The 22,766-nt window shown below is 40.3% G+C and overlaps 1 protein-coding gene across 5 annotated transcripts in view; it reads right to left on the reverse strand.

Annotated features, from left to right (window-relative positions):
* PPFIA2 (PTPRF interacting protein alpha 2) overlaps positions 1–22,766 on the reverse strand; it is a 452,551-nt gene that overhangs the window by 111,639 nt on the left and 318,146 nt on the right. For all 5 annotated transcript variants that reach the window (XM_079775027.1, XM_079775026.1, XM_079775024.1 and 2 more), the window contains one exon: positions 21,458–21,574. In XM_079775027.1, coding sequence (XP_079631153.1) covers positions 21,458–21,574 — 117 coding nt within the window. The remainder of the gene's footprint in view (positions 1–21,457; positions 21,575–22,766) is intronic.

Genomic DNA, 22,766 nt, shown 5'->3' on the forward strand with positions numbered 1-22,766 from the left:
CCCCCAGGCTGTGGCTCCTGGCTGGCTGCTTCGCTGAAGCTTCCTCTTCCTTCAGGCACTCTCCTCAGACCCCTGGGAGCTTGGCTCCAGTGGCCCTGCCCCTCCGTGGCTCCCTGCAGTCCCTGCCCCACTCGGCTCTCCTGGGCCGCCCGCCTGTCAGGATGCTGCCAGGGCTCCCTGCTGAGGGCAGCGTGGTCCTGGGGCAGCGGGTGGGGGCATGGGGAGCAGCTCCAGTAAAGTTTAGTAAACCCCAGGTCAGTGTTGGGATTTGGCTGCAGGCCGCAGGGGAGTCTGCCTGGGTGGGACGAAATTGCGCTTAGACCCAGAGTGCTGCCCCGCAGCCCCGCAGCCCTGCCCACCCTGTGAACGGTCATGATGTGACGGCATCCCGGACAAATTTGCATATTCTGCCATTATATATATAGATTATATATAAGATCCTATATATTAAAGGGCTAAATGCAAATCGACATAATGGCGGAACGACCAGACTCAATGACACACACTGACTACCAGGGGCAGATATTCAATGCAGGAGCTGCCCTCTGGTGGTCAGTGCACTCCCACAGGGGGAGCGCCACTCAGCCAGAAGCCCTGAGCTGGGCTCACGGCTGGTGAGCACAGCGGCAGTGGTGGGAGCCTCTCCCGCCTTCATGGCAGTGCTAAGGATGTCTGACTGCTGGCTTAGGCCCGCTCCCCATGCAGGCCTAAGCCATCAGTTGGACATCCCCTGAGGGCTCCTGGACTGTGAGAGGGCTCAGGGAGGGTTGAGGGTCCCTCCCGCCCGAGTGCACAAATTTCATTCACTGGGCCTCTAGTATATTATAAGTAATATTACATTTATGTAACAGTATATTATCTATATATATAAAAGTCTAATGTGCTAAGTGTCCAACCAATTGGTCGACCACTTGGTTGGCTGCTATACCAGTCAGTATGACGTGTACTAACCACCAGAGGGCAGGCACTTCGACCAGTAGGTTAGCTTGCTGCTGGGGTCTGGCCAATTGGGACTGGGTGAGACGGGCTGGACACGCCCTGGAGCCCTCCCCCTGGTCCCTCTCCATCCTCTAAAATATTTATTCTAATTAATTTCCTTTCAGTGTGCACAAATTCATGCACTGGGCCTCTAGTTATTAAATAATAAGTAAGGGGATAGAAAACATGTAATATTTTCTAATTTTACTCAAGATCCTGTGTGCATCTGCAAGTTTTATTTTTAGTGACACTCAGATGAAGAAATAATGCAACATTTTCTTTTAAAGAAGGTTGTCCCCCACTGTGAATGTTACTTAGCTGGAACAAAAGTATAGACAAGTCTTGATCTCTATACTGCTATCAAAATAAAAGTTATGAGTGCTCACAATCTATGGAAAGAAGACTGAAAAGAATTAAGTACTTTGAAATTGACTTTGCCCCTTTCTGAAGGGGCTGCTAGTGTGACCCATGTCTTCAAAAGCATGCCTACAGCCTAGCCACATTGAAAAACTTTTGTGGTAAAGACTGCAACAATTAGACAGAAATGGTGCTAAGAGAAAAAGAGCCCAACCAAGTTGAACTAACAAAAGGAGAAACAAAAAAAAGTACAATCAATTCCACTATAATGCTTGTTTGGAAAATATAAATTTGTTCCAACACAATAGATATATTAAGAAACAATTTGAACATACGTAAATTTTGTGTCCTCTTACACATTGTTTCATCTCTGAGAATCACTGGCTAAATACAGAAAACTGCATCTACCTGAACCAATCAATGTAGAAACACACAAAATACACACCCGCACCTTTCCCAAACATCTAGCCCTGACCTCAGTTCACTGTGTGCTTAGAGACAAACCATCTGCATCTGTGTTATAAATTTCTGTCTGATTTCGGATCCCCCTCCTTCCACCATCACACAATAACTCACAGCTATAACCTTTTTGTCACCCATTCCATCAGCAAACTTCAGGTCTTTTTCAAGATAAAGAGTTCTATTTAGCATAGTATTCACGATATTCTTGACCATGTAACTGCTACCATTTTTATTAGTTTTATATATTAGTTTTATATGTAAAACTGCTACCATTTTTATTAGTTTTATATATCTTTTTTATGTCACTGGTAGAGTTTTTAATGTGTGCTGCAAATCCCTTTTACTCCTTAGCCCTGTGATTTTTATTGTGCAGTTTTGTACAGTTCATGAAATCATTTAGGAATGAGCAAAGGGTGTACTGAATGTCTATACATTATTTCTTTGAACCACATGTGAATCTACATGATCTCAAAATAAAAATTTTTAATTAAAAATGTTATGTCCCTGGCTGGGTAGCTCAGTTGATTAGAGTGTCATCCTGATACGCCAAGACTGTGGGTTCTATCCCTGGTTAGGGCACAAACATGAAACAACCAACAAATGCATAAATAAATAGAACAACAAATCTGTAATTCTAAATCTGTAATTCTATCCTCTCTCTCTCTCTCTCTCTCTCTCTCTCTTTCTCTCTCAATCAATTAAAAAAAAAGAGAGCAACTGACTATAGGAGAAAAGGGGGTGAGCAGAAAGCAACATAAAAACAGTGAGAAAGCCCTAGCCAGTTTTGCTCAGTGGATAGAGCATCAGCCTGCAGACTGAAGGGTCCCAGGTTTGATTTGGTCAGGGGCACATACCCAGGTTGCGGACTCGATCCTCATTAGGGGGCATGCAGGAGGCAGCCAATCAATGTTTCTCTCTCACCATGGATGTTTCTATCTGTCCCTCTCCCTTCCTCTCTGAAATTAATAAAAAATTATTTTAAAAAAACAGTGAGAAAAATGGGCAAAAAAAGATGGAGTCAGACTTAAGATAGTATTTTAAGATGTCAGTCAGATTTACAGACCTAATACTTTGAAGGTATGACTGAACTTTAGTATTGCAGATACTGAACCTCTAATTGTCTAATGAAATGATAAGAGATATTACAACTACATAAGAACGTTGGTTGTACACTGCAGTAGGTTGACAGATCCTTCTTCAACATCTTTATTCTCCTCTCTGGTGAGATTGTTACCAGCTGAGGGATCAGGGCGGAGAATGTCCCCAGGAACTGCCCTCAGGGGAAGGAGACTGCCTTTCCTAAACCATGCCCCTCTCCCTAGGCGTGCATTAGTACATACAATGTAGTGCTGCATTATTGGGAAAATAATGAGAAACAAACTTTGAGACAGCTTTTCTGGACACAACACGCAAAAACATTGATAGTGACCTTTACGCAGCTCACAACTAACTACACATTGAACTGGAAAAGCCAGTTTCTGATCACTAGGCAGCAACTGAGAACTGGTTTAGGGAAGAAGGTGAGAGCCAATTTCCAGTCAGTTATGTCCAAATTTGTGATAACTAAGGTATAATATTAAGGGTTCTTGTCATAATAGCAGATATCTCCTAACTCTGGACACTACTTACAAGTAACTAGGCAAGTATAAGCTTTACTATAACTCCAACCTCCTCACATTGAGAACTTTCTGCCATCAACTAAATAAAGCGATTTTTAGAAACTATAAAACTTACTAAAAACAAATCTTTACTTTGAAAAATGTTTTACATAATTAAAAAATTACATTTAGAATTTTAGTGCTATAAATATTTTTTTTGAGAAACTGAGAATCACACAGCTGATCTAAATTAAAATGCAGAACTTTGAATTCCCAGTTTAGTTCATCTACTCTTTACTGTATTGCTTATATTCAGAACATATAAATAAACATCATCAAGTCATACATGCTGTGTGGTATGGACAAGTACCCTTGGTACTTGTCCATACCACACAGCATGTATGACTTTATGATGTATATATATATATATATATAACCTCTATTATAATAAAAGCACAATATGCTAATTAGACCAGATGTCCTTTGGACATCCTTTTGGATGACCTTCCAGACAAAGCTGGGGCTGCAAGGGAAGCCCGGGTCACGGGTGCCTGGAGTGGGCCTAAACCGTAAGTTGGACATCCCCTGAGGGATCCCGAACTGTGAGAGGGCGCAGAGCAGGCTGAGGGACCCCCACCCCAAGTGCACAAATTTCATGCACCAGGCCTCTAATATATATATATATATACCAGAGGCCCGGTGCATGGAATTATTGCACAGGGGGGTGCGTCCCTCAGCCCAGCCTGCACCCTCTCCATACTGGGACCCCTTGAGGGATGTCCGACTGCCCGTTTAGGCCTGACCCTGGTAGAATTGGGCCTGAATGGGCAGTCGGACATCCCTCTCACAATCCAGGACTGCTGGCTCCCAACTGCTCGCCTGCCTGCCTCACTGATTGCCCCTAACCGCTTCTGCCTGCCAGCCTGATCACGCCCTAACTACTCCCCTGACAGCCTGATTGATGCCTAACTGCTCCCCTGCCAGCCTGTTTGCCCCTAACTGCCCTCCCCTACAGGCCTGGTCCCCCCCATCTGCTCTCCCATGCAGGCCTGGGTCCTCCCCAACAGCCCTTTCATGCAGGCCTGGTTGCCCCCAACTTCCCTCCTCTGCCTGCCTGGTCACCCCTAACTGCCCTCCCCTGCAGGCTTGATCACCCCCAACTTCCCTCCCTTGCAGGCCTGGTCCCTCCCAACTGCCCTCCTCTGCTGGCCTGATAGCCCACAACTGCCCTCCCTTGCAAACCTGGTCCCTCCCAACTGCCCTCCCCTGCTGGCCATCTTGTGGTGGCCATCTTGTGTCCACATGGTGGCAGCCATCTTTGACCACATGGGGGCAGCCATCTAGGGTGTTGGAGTGATGGTCAATTTGCACATTACTCTTTTATTAGATAAAATAGTGGCCTTGTTCACAGGTGGGGGCCGGTTGGTTTGCCCTGAAGTGTTTCCAAGATCAGGGTGGGGGTTCCCTTGGGGCGTGCGGGGACCTGGGCATGCAGCCTGTGGTGGTTTGAAGGCCGGCCACATCCCCTGGCGACCAAAGCAGAGGCCCTGGTATCTGTGATTTATTTATCTTCTATAATTGAAACTTTGTAGCCTTGAGCGGAGCCACCCTCCTGCTTGCTCCGTGGCTGCAGCCATTGTTGTTGGGATTTATTTATCTTCTATAATTGAAACTTTGTAGCCTTGAGTGGAGGCCTGGGCCTGCCAGGGTGTGCGGAAAGCTTAGCTTCCTCCATTGCCGGGGAAACCCAAGCCTCCTGCTCGCTCCATGGCTGCAGCCATCTTGGTTGGGTTAATTTGCATACTCACTCCTGATTGGCTCGTGGGCGTGGCTTGTGGTTGTAGTGGAGTGATGGTTAATTTTCATATTACTCTTTTATTAGATAGGATATATACACACACACACACATATATATATATATATATATATATATATATATATTCATATTCAACAAATATTTGTTCAATGCAACTGAATGGTGTTCATTTTCTAATTAGAAAAATGGTTATTCCAATTCTGTGCACCTGAGATCCATTAAAATCTTCTTTAAAAACTGCATATTTTTTAATGGGCTCAAGGTAAGAACAATTTTAACCAAATATAAACAGCAATCAGGAAACTAAAATAAAACACTTCTAAAATGCTAACCTCCTTAATTGCTTTAAAGAACAGTTGTGTACTACATATTTTTTATACCACTTTGGAATTTGGTACTTCTCCATGGAAAAATTTTTAAATTCAAATTTTTTTCTGAACTTTTTATGACTCTTTTATGTTTAAAAATGTGTTATATTTCATGTGTTCAAATAACCTTAAATACATTTTATAATAACCTGAATATGTTTTCATAATCTCAAAGTAGGAAGGCCATATAAAAACTGATTTTTATCTTAGAAAAATAATATATAACTTTATTATTATTACTATTATTATTATCATTATTATTATTCCTCATCCAAGAATATGTTTTTACTGATTTTAGAGAGAACCAAAAGAAGAGGGTGGAGAGAGAGAGAAACATCAATGTATGAGAGAAACATCAGAAAAAGGTGGGGCCAAAGAGTAGGACTTAGTAATTCATCCTTCTGATGCCAAAATTTCTGTTGGAGTTCATTGTATGACAAAATTGAAGACTTCATGGGCATAGATGGCAAGCAGAAGCAAAGTTTATTGAGAGATAGAATGACTCACTGTAGTAGGCAGGGAGTAGGCCCAAAGTGGGTTGCCTGTTAAGCTTCTTTGTCTAGGCCAGTGATGGGCAACCTTTTGAGCTTGGTGTGTCAAACTTCGCCAAAAAACTGAGCGTAACTTGGGTAGTGTGTGACTTTGAGGAAAAAAGATTATTTCGCAAATGTTTCATCCTCGGCATGCAGCCGCGTGTCATCAGAAATGGCTACGCATGTCAGTGCTGACACGCGTGTCATAGGTTCGCCATCACTGGTCTAGGCATCCTATCTAATAAAAGAGTAATATGCAAATTGACCATCACTCCAACACACAAGATCGCTGCCCTCAGGTGGTCAAAGATGGCTGCCCCCATGTGGACACAAGATGGCCGCCACAAGATGGCCAGCAGGGGAGGGCAGTTGGGAGGGACCAGGTCTGCAAGGGAGGGCAGTTGGGGGTGATCAAGCCTTCAGGGGAGGGCAGTTAGGGGTGACCAGGCCGGCAGAGGAAGGAACTTGGGGGCAAACAGGCTGGCAGGGGAGCAGTTAGACATCAATCAGGCTGGCAGGGGAGTGGTTAGGGGGTGATCAGGCTGGCAGGCAGAAGCGGTTAGGGGCAATCAAGAAGACAGGCAGGTGAGCAGTTGGGAGCCAGCAGTCCTGGATTGTGAGAGGGATGTCCGACTGCCCGTTTAGGCCCGATCCTACCGGGATCGGGCCTAAACGGGCAGTCGGACATCCCTCAAGGGGTCCCAGTATGGAGAGGGTGCAGGCTGGGCTGAGGGACACACACCCCCGTGCACGAATTTTGTGCACCGGGCCTCTAGTAGATATATACTTTGCTAGCTTCTAATTGGTTCTTTCAAATAATTCTGCCTTAGCAACATCTTTAGGATTGGTTATATGCCTCACTGCCTTGTGACTGGTTATCTGCAAGCTGCCTACCTTAATAACATCCATACATTTTAAAGCTCAAATTTCCAGTCACCCTTTTGTCCCTGCTCAGCTGGGTTGCCTTAGTAACTCCCTCATAGCTGGATCTAGTTCTCCCTGCCCAACAGGGTTCAGTTCTAGGTCATTTTGTCTGTCTGTGATTTTTCTCATCAAGCTGCTTTCTGCCCATGTCTTCAGCAATCCACTTCTACTCCCCCATCTCTAACTACCTAGCTCTCTTCTATCTCCTCATTACTATTAATTAAATTCAGATATTAAAGGCACAGATATACTTAAAATTTATCAGCATTTAGGGATAAATACTGAGCAGTTCCATTCCATTTCCAAAAATAGTTCTATAAAATTTTATGGTTAGAGATGAATTATTGTTTTGTCAAAGAACTTACACTAAAATTTGCAATCATTAACACAAGGAATCTAGCACTAAAAATTCTTTGTAGGATTTGAATGAATCCATAAAATGGGAAAGTTTTGTAAAGTAGATTTTATTCTGTGAGGAGAAGAGAAATGTGGTACTAAATAAATGTAGAACTAAAAAAACAAACCATAAAAAGCACCACAAATTGAAACAGGAAAAGTATTTATAGGCATAAAAATAAAAATGAAAAAGTAGAGCTGATAGTTCATTATAAATTTTACTAGTGGCCCAGTGCACGAAATTCATGCATGGGGAGGGGGTGTCCCTCAGCCCGGCCTGCACCCTCTCCAATCTGGGACCCCTTGGGGGATGTCCGACTGCCAGTTGGGATTGGGCCTAAACCGGCAGTCAGATATCCCCCTCTCATCCGGGACCGCTGGCTCCTAACTGTTCACCTGCCTGCCTGTCTGATTGCCCCTAACCACTATGCCTGCCAACCTGCTTGCCCCCAGCTACAACCCCGTCGGACTTCTCACCCTCAACTGCCCCCCTTGCCAGCCTGATCATCCCCAACTGCCCCCCTGCCAGCCTGCTCACCCCCAACTACCCCCCCCCCCACCGCGGGCCTGCTTGCCCCCAGCTACCCGCCCCCCACCGACCTGCTCGCCCCCAACTGCCCCCCCACTGGCCTGATCACCCCCAACTGCCCTCCCCTCCTGGCCTGATTGCCCCAACCGCCATCTCTGCCTCGGCCCTGCCACCATGGCTTTGTCCAGAAGGACATCCAGAAGGTCTCCTGGTCTAATTAGCATATTACCCTTTTATTAGTATAGATGAGTATCAGCAATGTATCAGGGTGAAAGAAATGTATATATAGAATTAAGGGCCAAATCAATTAGGGATTCCATAGGCCAATAATAAAGTCTAATTGTGAATATATGAATAAGTCCTAAACCAGGCATTGACCTAGGGAAGAACTTTGGAACACTTCTGCCAATATGATGCTCTAACAAATATTTCCTTTCATTCTAAGAGATTGTTATGCTCCTTATTTTACTTCAAATCCTTAAATTTGAATTTACCTCCAAATCCCCAAATAAGACTATATCGTTCATTAGAATAATACCAAGTAACAATACTAGCTAACATTTATTGAGTACTTGCTTATCCAAGAATATATTGCTGGTAATTTTTTGGATATCAGTATGCATGGGTTTTTACATTACTCCATTTTGTTAACATTTATTAAGTTCTGACTATGTTTTAGGCACTGTCCTAAGTGTATTATGTGTATAAACTATTTTATCTCTATGACAACCTATTGAATACACAAAAGGAAATCTAATCACAGAGTGTACTTTGTTTAATGTCAAACTACTAAAAAAGTAATTTGGTTAAGTTCTGAACCCAGGCATTCTTATTCCAGTGTCACATTACCAAGACTCTGTTCTTTCTCTCTTCCTCCCTCTCTCCTTTCTCCTTTCTTTTGTTCATTCATGGTTTCATTTATCCTTTTTTTGATTCAATCACCAAAACTTTACTATCTGTTTATCCTCTACCATATGTCACTAGGTTGGATGCTTAGAATATGAAATTTCTTGCCTGAAAGTAACATATTGTGGGGAAAAAAGAATAAACCAAATCAAGCAACCAAACAATTAACAACAGAGATAAAGTTGAGAAAGCATTTAAGCACTGGCTAATCCAGAGGATTCAATGCTATGACTGGGGCATTTTGGTTCACCTATACTGTGTTTGTTAATCTCCACATTGCTTTTCAGCTCTCAGAAATCAGACCTGGCCTCAGATTTCAAATCTTGACCTACAGATAGGCTCTCCAGTACAGAATTCACAACTGTTTATTTTAATTCCCCATTGATTTAAATCTGTTTCATCATATATAAACTATCTATTTACAGTCCCTGCAAATCTAAAGCCTACAGGAAAGCAGAAATTATATTTGTACTCCCTATCAGTTATTCTCAGCCATGACCACACATTTGAATCCTTGGCAGAGTGAATAAAACTATAGAATGGATGCTACTCTAGACCATATCTGTGGGTGAGGTCAAGACATATACTTGATTTTACTCCCTAAGTAATTATAATGCTTAGTTGGGGTTAAGAACCATAGATCTATATTATCCAGGTACTTTTCTTACTACTTACTAATTTAGTCATAAAACCTGAAAAATTGTCTGACATTAAAAGGGAAAGAGTAAAAATAAAATGAGTAATGAAATGGTTGTAATAAAATATATGATAATAGAACCCCATATTAGTATTTATTCTAGTATTAACTAATAAAAAATATTTAGTATTTAAAATTGAAAAAAAAACACTTGAATTCATCCCTTATTTCTGAAAAATGAGAAGGATCAGTCATTTAAAGAGAGTTGACCATGTCTTGGCCACTGCGAATAATGCTGCAATGAACACAAAAGTGCATATATCTTTGCAATAAATGTTTTCAAAATTTTCAGGTAGATACCCAGAAGAGGGGTTGCTGGGTCATATAGTAACTCTGTTCTTAATTTTTTGAGGAACCTACATATGGTTTTCCATAGTGGCTATACCAGTTTTCATTCCTACCAGCAGTGAATGAAGGTTCATTTTCTCCACAACCTCTCCAACACTTGTTATTACTTGCCTTATTGATAGTAGCCATTCTAGCAGGTGTGAGGTGGTATCTTATTGTAATTTTGATTTGCATTTCTCTAATAGCTAGTAATATTGAGCATCTTTTCACATATCTGTTGGCTATTTGTACCCCTATGTTCATTACAGCATTAGTCATGGCCAAGACACAGAAACAACAGAAGTGTTTTTTGATAGATGATTAGATAAGGAAGATGTGATACATATGTACAGTGGAATACTACTCAGCCATAAGAAAGATGAAATACTGCTATTTGCAACAGCATGGGTGGGCTGTGATAACATCATTTTAACCAAAATAAGTCAGACAGAAAAAGTTAAGATTCATATGATTTCACTTATATTTGGGATACAAAACTGAAAGCAACAAATGAACAAACAAGAAAAACAAACAAACAAAAACTCATGGACACAGACAATGGTATGGTGATTACCAGAGGGCTGGGGTAGTAAAGGGTAAAGGACATCAAATACATGCTGACAGATGATGATTTGTCTTTGGGTGGTGGGCACGCAATGCAATATACAGACCATGTATCATAGAAATGTACACTTGAAACCTATATAATTTTATTAACCAAAGTCACCCCAATAAATTTAATTTAAAAAAAATTTAAAAAGCCCAACCAGTTTGGCTAGGTGAATAGAGCATTGGCCTGTGGACTGAAGGGTCTCAGGTTCGATTCTGGTAAAGTGCACAGAATCGGGTTGTGGGCTCAATCCCCAGTAGGAGGCGTGCCTGAGGCAGCCGGTCAATGATTCTCTCTCATTGATGTTTCTCTTTCTCTCTCCCTCCCCCTTCCTCTCTGAAAGCAATAAAAAAATATATATTTTTTAAAATAAATAGATAAATAAATAAATAAATAAAAACATAGGGCAGAAAAAAAAATAATAAAGTTGACCAAATATTGACCTGCTTGGAAAATTTCTAAACCCAATGATTTCTTACAGTTACTTCTCCATTAATAATTTTATTATTTAACATTGAGAGTTGCAAAGTCATTATGACAATAAATTCCCTATAATTTTATTTAATGAAAATATCCAGCTGATATAACTTTACTTGTTAGTTCTTTAGTTTAATGTGGTCAATAGTGTTTTGTTAATAAGTATAAAATTGTTATTATTTTCATAGAAATTATAAGCCATTTTTAATTCCCACCAAATTTAAAAGTAAATATAGTTTTATCAGAAGAATAGCTGTTATTTTGAAGTTCTGATATTCTGATAATGTGGAAATTAAAATATAATTCATTCACTATATCCCATGTATATGGCTTGATGGAAATATATTCCATTTTATGGTATCTTAACTCTAAATAAAACATGAGTAATTTTTATTCATTGTTAATGTTCATGTTAATTTTGATTAATGATCAATGTTAATACTCAGAAATGTAAAAAATAACAAATATTTTTCATATTACAACATGAGGTAAACATATTAAAGAATTCATGTGGAAAAATATTCCCCTGTAACATGTTAATGATCAATATAGTTAGAAGATATAAGGAGTGAAGTATGTATAATGAAAAAATTGTTTTTTATTTTTGTTTTCAATTGCAAATCTTCAAATGTCTCTTTGTTCAGCTATAGAATAAAGGAGTAACACTGGAGAAGATCTCTTTTCTTCCTGAAAGAATCACTAAGCAGTCCTTTTTTATATGCACATACGTATAAGATAACTAGGTACCTCTGACCCAGAGAAAGAATATTTCATGAAACCTGACAAAATGTCTCTTGCACTGTGTCTTGGTATGAGAAGAGAGGAGGAGGATAATTTTCTTAGTTACCAGAAACCCTCAGGAGGGAGAGGGAAACAAACAAACAAACAAAAGATTGGTCTCCATTCAGCTGTGAAGTTCAAAGTTATTCTGAATTCTACAGACTAAGACATTTGATTAGATCAGAAAGTTCTCCAAGAGTTCACAAGGAGAACTTACCAGGAGGAATGTAGGACTATGGACTGGGACCAGTGTCCAATACCTGGCCTTTGTTCCAGCACAGGTGTGTGTGTGAGTGAGGAAGACTTTCCTGGATCAGTCACCTTGACGAGTTCGGGAACCTAACTGGAACCAAGCCTTAAACTGGCATAACATGGAGAAGGTGAAATCCTCCCTGCATGATCAGTCTAATAGGGGATGACACCACTGCTGGTGGAACTTGAAAACCAGGTCAGTGACTGGTAGGGCATAGTTTTATTTAGTCCATGACACATGAGTGGTGGGCCATCGTAATGACACAGGAATGGTGTTTGATTTTGAGGAGCCCCCTATTTTCAAAATGATTCTTTGAAGACTCAAAAGAAGCAACTGCAGTTTAAAATATGGTTGCTCAGCGTTTACATTATCACATTTGCAAGGTCTTCTTTCACAAAATGGTTAAAAGAAGAACTGGTCCCTTTGGACTAATGAAACTTTTGGGGTTTTTGGATATTTCAGGCAGAGCAAGAATGGCCCCAAGAGAGTGTTACCAGGTTTATTGTTAATTGGGCCACTTGGATCCTCTGGTATTCATGATTAATTCAATTGAAGAATAAAAAAGAAGTATACACTTTATTATGCTTTTATGAGCAATTAGATCACAATAGATGGGATCAATGCAAAGAACAAAATATTGTTAATGCTATTCAGATGTAAATAAATCCAAATGATAACTATCTCTGATACAGAGAAGAAATTGAGGCTTAATTGATAATGCATAGAATGAGCTATAGTTGACAAAGACTGAAGTTTTAGAAGAACAGTTTTTGGCAGTAATTGGCATGTATTGAGGAAGGCATGTAAAAATGGGCAAAATGCAGTTAATACACTGGAGGCATCTTTATGGATGATGACTTTAAGCTGGAAATTATCAGAGGTTTTTAAAAGAATGGTTTCTGTGATAAATAATGTTTATTAGTATTGTTAAACAGAAATGTGGTATATTCATAAGTCAAACATTTAAATGTATAGCTAACATATTTATATATAAATTATCTATACATATAAAGAGGTAATATGCTAATTGGTCCTAACGGTGTCCCAGTCACAATCAGTCAAAGGTGCGTGCGCACAGGAGCTGGTAGGCGGGGACAGGGGCAGGGACTTGCGCCACCGGGACATGAGGTTGGAGGGGGGCATCAGGACAGGCCACGGCAGCCCCCCCGGCGGAAGTGTGCACAGGCCTGCGGCGCCGCCCGGCCCAGAGGGGGGCATCAGGATGGGGGCATCAGGATGGGGGCGGGGCCTCAGTGGAGAGCTCTCAGCACTCCTGCTCCAGGGTCTGAGGCATGGAGAAGAAGGGAGAGCCCATAGGCAGTTAGGGGTTTTAGGCCAGGAGGGGAGTGCAGGTAGGCAGTAACAGGGATCATACAAGGAAGGGAGAGCAGTTAGGGCCATCAGACCAGCAGGGGAGCAGTTAAGGGCATCAGGCAGGCAGGAGAGCAGTTGAGGGCATCAGGCAGGCAGGCAGGTGAGCGCTTAGGAGCCAGTGGTTCTGGATTGCTAGAGGGATCCCAGATTGGAGAGGGTGCAGGCCAGGCTGAGGGACACCCCCCCCCCGTGCACAAATTTCATGCACCAGGCCACTAGTCCTATATAATAAAAGACTAATATGCTAAGTGTCTGGTCGTTCAGTCAGCTGTTCAACCAATCAAAGCATAATATGCTAATGATATGCTAAGGCCGCTCAACTGCTCGCTATGGTGTGCATGGACCACCAGGGGGCAGACAGCTGACTGGTCAACCAGTCACTATGATGTGCACTGACCACCAGGGGGCAGATGCTCCGACTGGTAGGTTAGCTTGCTGCTGGGGTCTGGTCAATAGAGACAGGCTGGACATGCCCTGGAGCCTTCCCAAGGTCCCTCCCCACCAGGGGGCAGATGCAACGAGCAGGTGGGTGGTAAGGAGTGAGGGGTCCTAGACTGCAAGAGGGTGCAGACCAGGCTGAAGGACCCCACACACACACCAGTGCATGAATTTTGTGCACCGGGCCTCTAGTTTATTATATGGGCCCATACAAGCCCTGAAGATCAGCTAAGTTCTGTTTGGTCAGAAAGTCTTGGCTTCCAAGTACCTGTCATATGGTAACAAGGGGTGTACGTGTCTATCATGGATGTATAATTTCCTTTGTTCCCCTGAACTTCTTACCTCACAGAGAGAAGCACATAGGGCTAAAGCAAGATTCCATAAGTCGGGCCCAGAGCATGGCCTCTTGCCCAGTTGTAAGAGCCATATTCATAGTGCTCAAAAATTTTGAATGCCACTGATTTGGAGAATTGGTTCAGAGTAAAATTAATGAAAGAAGTTGTGGGAAAAATTAAAGAATTTTCTTAAAAAGCATATATTCTTGTATGTAATAAAATAATCAACTTTAGGAAACAAGTAAATATGTATAATTATGAAATAATAAATGACTGGAAACAATCAGATTGGGTTAGAGAGACATTTTTTAAATCATCAAAACACCTAGAGAAATCAACCTGGCATGAGGGAATGTGAGAGCACTCTATTGTCTGGAAGTAAGAAGACAAGGGTCCTATAAAATTAATATCTATAAAGTTAATAAAAGAAAAATCTCTACCTACTTTGGAAATCTAATATGTGAAAAAATGAAAAATCCACATAAAATTGTAATGCAACTGATTGCTCCAAAAGTATTTAATCAGGATGCTTCTATGTTTAAAATACTACTGTGTGTTCCTATTGTTTTGAGGATAAAATCAGGCTCCTTGCCTGACTGGCGTGGCTTAGTGGTTAAGCATCGAGCTATGAACCAGGAGGTCATGGTTTGATTTTTGGTCAGGGCACATGCCCGGGTTGCAGGCTCGATCCCCAGTGTGGGGTATGCAGGAGGCAGACAATGCATGATTCTCTCTCATCATTGATTTTTCTCTCTCTCTCTCCCTCTCCCTTCCTCTCTGAAATCAATAAAAATTTATTTTAAAACATTGGGCTCTCTACCGCAGCCTACAAGAACTTAAAGGATCTGGCCCCTCTCACTGCTGTTCTGTCGCCTGCTGCTCTTTCCCCCGACCACTAGGCTTCAGTTACCTTGTCACCTTTCCTTCCAGAGAATGTGCCAAAGAAGCTCTTTCCTATCCTTGGTGTCAGGAGCCAAGAGTTGGTCAAAGGATGAACTCTGACCTCACTTCAGTAAGTTACTGAAACAGAAACTCACGGAAACTAGGCCCACTTCCTCTTGCCTGAGGACAAAGCATTCCTTCTGTAGCCGCCCTTCAACCGCCACACCCTTTATCTATAGTCAGCACCCTTTACGACTTTAGCCGATTATCTAAGTCCACAGGACCCGTTCAGCCCCCACCCCTCCTAGGCATCTCCCCTTCTAGAAACCACATATAAGGAATACTGTAAGAATAAAATTTCGAGGCTTGATCAGAAACCCGTTTGTCTTGCCTCCATTCTTTGCATCCCTTGTCTGTCTCTCATTCTCTTAGGTGCGCCGCCTCGGTACCCCCGTTAGAAGACCCCGCTGGCCGGGGCACCTTGGTGTACTGTGTACACTGTGCTTCCTTTGCCTCAGAACCTCTAAGCTTAAAGTCCCAGGTGAAACCCCGACTTGGTCCTAAAGAAAGTCCTTCCTTGCCGTGACTATTTAACATCCTCCCCCACCCACCTTGGTTCACATTCACTGCTTTTTAAAAAACATTTTTTCTTTTTACCTTTTGACCCCCTTTCACCACTTATATGTATTTAATTGTTGCCAGTGTCCTCATCTGTCTTGTTCGTTACCCTGACCTACCTAGACCAGGACCTATTTCCTAGCACCTTTAATAAGATCATCACAAAATACTTATTAAAAAATGAATGCACGTGAAAGCCCATAGTATGAAATACTAAAACTACACCATTTAATGCTTGTAATCAATGTGCCAAGATTTTTGTCATTCATTGTCAGTGTTTCTATTCCTTGCAACAAAGCTGGAAGTTAGGCGTATTTCCCTGCAACTGATGCTCAGGGAGGCGGAAGCCTACGGTCACAGGCACACTGCTAGTAATTGGCAGAAATGGATCCAGGTCCAAACAAATCAGTGTTCCACACTGTCTCTCTGACACCCCCAATCAGAAATAATTTATCTCTTCTTTAAACTGTAGTATCATTTTGACTCCACTTTATCATCTTCCGTAATATTTTTTTTTGGGGGGGGGGGGTGTAGACAGCACCTGGGAAGGCACATGGGCATTCTGTAATTATTGTCAGATGAACCCAGTGGTGACAGGCAAAGCCACGCCCTGGGAACACGCTTTGCCAAAAAGGCAAGGGTGTTATCAGCATTGACTCTTATCTTTGCCCAGGTGTCAGGGTAGTGGGTTTTTGATATGTAAATACAGTCAAGCACCAGGAATGCTCGGGCCTACTCAAGAATGCAAATAATCTCCTTTGATCCTAACTTTTGGTGAAACTCCCTGGTATTTGGGGGTATAAAATAAAGTCGCTGTATCGGCTCTGGGTCCCTGTCCCTCCATCAGAGAGGACAGTGGTCCCACCCGGCTCCCAGCTTTTTTTCCTTCCATTTTGTGTTGTCTCTTTCTTTCTTTTATTTCTCAATCCCCAGCTCCTCTACTCAGGAACTGGACCCACTTTCTTTCCGTGCTGGACACGGAAAGAGAGTAACACCTACGGGGCGGGGGGGGGGGGGGGGGGGGGCATATTTATGTCTCATTCCAGTTTCCTAGTGAATTTATTACTGGGACTATGTGTCCTGAGTCTCCATCACTGTCTAGCATTCTGCTTACCCACATCACTTAGTAAACATTTACAGCAGGAAAAAGTAGTTGAAAGTGCAGACTGTATGATACAGGAGCGTTATTATCTCTACGAGAGTAGCATGTTTATTGAAAAAAAAAAAAAAACCTGACAAATTAACCGCCCTCTAGAAAGCAACAGAACAAAAGCTCTTGAGCTCAGCTCTGAACTAATGAGGTAAAATTTTATGTTCTGAAAATTTTTATTACCCAAGGAATATTTATGCTCTTCTAGAACAACTGATGATAAACATTTGAACTTGTTTCAGTTCAGCTTATATTTTCTTTTCACTTTTTGTTTTGAAAATGTTAATGCTTACACAAGTTTTCTACGAGTAATAGGCCTGTTTCATGGTGTGCTCTTATAAGACTATTTTTATCAACTATTTTGTCAGCAGGGTTCTCAAGCCACAGACAAAGTATCTCCTGTGGCTAATAACCCAGACAGACTAGTAACTTAATTACTAGTAACTTAATTAAATTGTAACTTAGTTACAATTTAAGTAACTTTACTGCCCTAAACAAAGAGTAATCCATGTGACTAGGATTCACAAGTCACTTTCTGACTGTTCCATAGTACCTCATCTTAGTTTGTCATTTTCCCCCCAACAACCATTTTGCAATTTATATACTAATGCAACAATCATCCTACACTGATAAATTTCATTACATAGACACTCCCTCAAAATAATATGCTCTTTTTCTTTGTTTGAATATACCTCTGGAGCAGTTCTCAGTAAAAACTAAGTGTTAGGATTTAAATGACAATGCTATGGTATTTGTTATTCAATGATATTGATATAATTTAAGTAATCATGTTATAGGGGATAATTTTGAAAAGAAAAGATGCTTTACAATGTTATATGCGTGCAATTGAGGAGTATTTACTTAAGGATGATAAAGTAATAATTAGGATATTATTTCATATTTTATTAAGAAATGTCAGCAGTTACGAAATGAATAAGTTCTGAGGATCTAATATACAACATGGGAATTATAGTTAACAATAATGTATTGTATGCTTAAAAATTGCTAAAAGAATAGATTTTAAATATCCTCATCCCCCTCCCTACACAAAAGATAACTATGTGAGGTAGTGAATGTGTTAACTAACCTTATTGGAATCATTTTAGTTTATCCATTTACCAAATCATTACATTGTACATCTTAAATGTACACAATGTTATACATCAATTATATCACAATAAAGCTGGGAAAATGTCAGGCAAGGAATTGTGATATAAATAAATCTTTTGGAGAGCTTTCTTGAATCATCTCAGGTGCCATATAAACTAAAACAGTTTACTTTTAAATTTAAAAATATGTACACATGACATATTTTAGCTTCACTTGGAGGATAGGGGTATGATATATTAAACAATATTAGTATATTAGTATATCATTATTCCAAAACATTTAGAAATTATCCTTCTGCCCAGCCAGCATGGCTCAGTGGTTGAGAGTCAACCTATGAACCAGGAGGTTACGATTTGATTCCCGGTCAGGGCACATGCCTAGGTTGTGGGCTTGTGCAGGAGATAGCCAAACAATGATTCTCTCTCATCATTGAAGTTTTTATATCTGTCTCCCTCTCTCTTCTTTTCTGAAATCAATAAAACTATAAAAAATGAAATAATTTTTAAAAAGATTGAGTGACTTTATTTCTGGGTTCTCTACAGCCCAAGTGTCCATCAGTAGAAGAATGGATAAAATAGCTATGGTATATGTACATAATGGAATACTACTTGGCCATAAAAAGGAAGAAAATTTTACCCTTTGCAACAGCATGGATGGACTTGTAAAACACTATACTAAGTGAAATAAGCCAGTCAAAGAAGTACAAGTACTGTATGGTTTCATGCATATGTGGAATTTAATGAACAAACTGGTCTGCCTGGCAAAATTGAGAAAAACTCACAGATAGAGAGCAGGCAGACAGTTCTGGTTGGTGAGGGGAGGTTGTTAGGCAGGGTGGAGAGATTGAGCAAAAATGAAAAAAAAGGGAGAGGACTCATGGAAATAAGCAACACTATGGTGATTGTGGGTGAGGGGAAAGAGGAGGATATGAAGAGGGCATAGAAGTGATAAATGGTAATGGAAAAAATGAAATAAGAACTAATGGACAGGGACAATGGTATGGTGAATGCAGGGGGCTTGGAGGTGGACGGGAGTATAGGTGGGATAACTAGTGATGGAAAAAATAAATAAAGAGGGGAAAAAAGAGTGGGTGAGAAGCAATGTCACAGAATTTCTGCACACTGGTTGAAATGTCTTCACAAAAAACTGAAAGGCAAAGAAAGTTAAAGACAAATATTCAGAATCTCCCATATATACTCCTCTACCCATGGAGTCCACAAGACAAACATCAGTTATACATAGGTCTTCGTCCTATTTCTGTAATGAATTTCTGAAACTTAATCTGACATGAGTTCTTACATTCTATAATGCTTGGATATTTAGGATTTATATCTTAAACAATATTTGAAAAAAAAATACTTGTATGAGTAACCCTCCTCTTCAGAAGTACTAGAAGAATTCTTCAGCATCAAATAGTTTTATTTTAGTAGACAAGATGTCAAGGTTTTATGCCTTTGAAAGGCATCTTTCTTTAATTCTAGTCTGGATGATTATAAATATAGCATTTTTACAGAAGACGATATTTTATAGACTTCTAAAAAAAAGACTAGATGACTACAAAGTCCATTTTTATATCCAAATGACTGTGATTCTATTATTCTCTGAGGAAAGAGATAGCACTGTATTACTAATGACATAATTAAAATAAAACAGCAGTAAAATAAAATAAATAAAATACATATAAAATAAATATAGTATTCATAAAATAAAATTAAACAGTAATAGAAAATTACATGTTAGTTTCCTAAATTTAGTTCCATGTACAAATGCCTTATTCTAAAGATCTTGGTGATTTATTTACTGAATTAGTGTCAGTTCATTTATCTGAAGGAAGGAGAGATAATATTATTCAGATTTGAGATACAGCTTATAAAATCTAGCTGTCAGTTTATTTTAATATTTATTTTAAGATCTATAAAATACATGGGTAAAGCTTAAAATAATGAAATCTTAAATAAAGGGCTGTTTGCTTCGTAGCCACAAGGCTTGATGGTGGTCTCAGAAATCAGTCTGGTTTATTTGGCTTCCTTTGCTTTTTACCCGAATTTGGAAACATAAGAAGTCCTTCCATTTATTTCAACTGGGTAAGTGAGGAAGTGCTCAATTTATCTTCTAGCAAAAAGTCTAGTGCTATTTGTGGCTTCTTAATCTCTATGTTTTAAAACCTCTTGACATTTACAATGGCACCAATTTATCTACCTGATTCATGTGATCTTGATGATTAAAGAGTTCCACCCAAAGATAAAACTTATTGAAGACAAATATCAGGAGATTGCCTGAGCCTCATGCACAGGATGTGCACAGGTACCTGATTCCAGACCTACCAGCAACGAACCTTCTTCATCTTGCGCTGGATACAAGTGGTTCAGCACAGAAAAGGGCCAAACAGACTGCTGGTTTTCTTGGCCTGGGTCTAAGCCCCACCCAAACAGAGAATCAGTCCCTTCCAAAAAAGCAGTAAAAATCCATGACTTTAGATATTATTTTATGCAATTTATCATTAATAGGAATACTGCCAAGGTCTTCCCAAACAAACTGAAAATACTAAGTAAAATAAGAAATTACCAAAAAGTTTTTGTAGTGATAAATCACAGATTTTTAACAACTGTACATAATACCAGTTATAAACCAAAATTATTGTTCTTGTACTTTAAAAAGTCCTAATATATAAAGAACAAGGTTCTGTAATGTCCAAAATGACTGAACGGACAACTACACACCAGGCTGCGCACGCAGCAGGCTCAGGTGGGCGGGGACTGGCTAGCAGGCTGAACTGCTGACCTCTCGGTCCTTCCTGGGTCGCGGTCGCCGTGGTGACCCAGCACTGACTGCTGCCACCAAGGTGGGTGCGATGTGATTGGTCGGGGGGCTCCGCGATTGCCCCAAAGAGGGAGGCCCAGGCTACCCGGCCAGCAGCAGTGGGCGGGGCCTCCCTCTGCAGGGTGATCAATCGCGGTGGACTGCGAGAGGGTGCAGGCCAGGCTGAAGGACACCACCCCTCCCCCAAGTGCATGAATTTCATGCACCGGACCTCTAGCTATATATAATTGAATTATTTTTAAGAGAATCAAATTAATAGTAAGTAATGAGAAATTCATATATGTATAAGCATAAACACACATATTTTTGAAAAATCCTCATTCAAGGATATGTTTATTGACTTTTAGAGAGAGGAAGGAGAGAGAGGGAGAAACATTGATATGAGAGAGAAACACCAGTCCATTGATCCGTTGGCTCTTGTACACTCCCCGATAAGGGACTGAAGCCGAAACCTGGGTATTTGCCTTGACCAGGAGTTGAACCAACCACCTTTTGGTATACTGGACGATGCTCCAACCAAGTGAGCTACACTGGCCAGGGCATAAACACACACATATTTTTAAGAGAATCAAATTGAGAGCAATAATTGAAAAGGAATCATCATGAACTTTTGACAAACAAATAAAAATTTAATAATTATTACATGGATTTTATATTCCTGTCAAATGATGTATAGCAAGTGAGCATTTCTGTGTAAGAGCATGTTATATGAGTCATACCTTTTCATGAACTTTCTGGCCAGGTTCCATCCCTTCAAGATGTTCTGACTCCGTGGATCCCTCACTTGATGCCATTTTCCTTTGTATATGAACATTTTGTTCACGCAAGGCAACGATCTGTAAAATAAAAAGACAAGCTTTTAAAATCTAAAGTAGAACATAAAGTATAAAAAATTTGAATTTACTTGAATGTGATTAAGAACTAATGAACACAATCAGAAAATAAACATTGTTTTACTCATTATTATTTCAAAAATATATTCAAAAATTGATTAGCATTTTGAATAACATTTATAATGTTTATAGGAATGTGAAAATTTTCTTTAAAAGTTTTCTACTTGGAAAATGTATCTATCAGGTTGAAAATGTACCTAAATAAAAAGTATGATCCATGTGTTGTTAAATCAGAAATCACCTTCAAAATTAATTTATGAATTGTGATAAAATTTGCATTGGTCTATATTTTTAAAGCATACAAGAAAGATAAATAAAAAGATTGAAAGCTGAAGACTAATTATTAGCACAATCATTTACCCTAAGAAATAATGTATCTGCAATTTAAAAACTAACAGGACTCCAGCTGGACTTAAATACTTGTAGCACTATCATAAGTACTTAGAATTAAATTGGTCTCACTGTCTTATTTTAATGACCATTGTCTTAGCACAGCAAGTCCAAATATAGTAGTTAATTAAAGAAAATCACCAACCAATAATCATCAAATAAACAAAGGACATAAATTAGTTGGGTGTTTGCACTGCGACCTGCCACTGCTTCAGTGCCCAGATGGACCGTGATGTGTTCACAAGATCAAGTGAACTTGCACATGCGCTCCAGCACTTTCATATATGGCATGTCATTTTCTAGGGGCACATCACCACACCATGAAGAACAATGATGTAAATGCCATTTCTTGAAGTACTGAAATCACTAAATGATTAGCCCCCTTGCTCCCATTCTTGCTCATCTACAATCTAGCTTTCACAAAGCAGCCAGTTTCTTCTTTTAAATTTACATTAATATTGTGTCGTTTCTCAGCTTTATAAAGAACCTCAATGTCTTCCCAACTTATTGAGTCTGCATTGAAATTTCTTAACAAGGCCTATAACTTCCTACATGATCCCTTTGGCCACAATTACCTCCTTTCTGTCCCCTAAACGTACCAGACTCTTCCTTACCCAGAAATGAGAAACATGATCTTCCTGCCTGAACATCCTTCCCCAGCTCAGACCAGCCCACACAATCCCAGCCTTCCCAACTCAGCTGACACACCACCCCTCAGAGAAAACACGCCTTGATGTCAAACACT

The sequence above is a fragment of the Cnephaeus nilssonii genome (assembly GCF_951640355.1).
Source record: "Cnephaeus nilssonii genome assembly, chromosome: 6".
NCBI lineage: Eukaryota > Metazoa > Chordata > Mammalia > Chiroptera > Vespertilionidae > Cnephaeus > Cnephaeus nilssonii.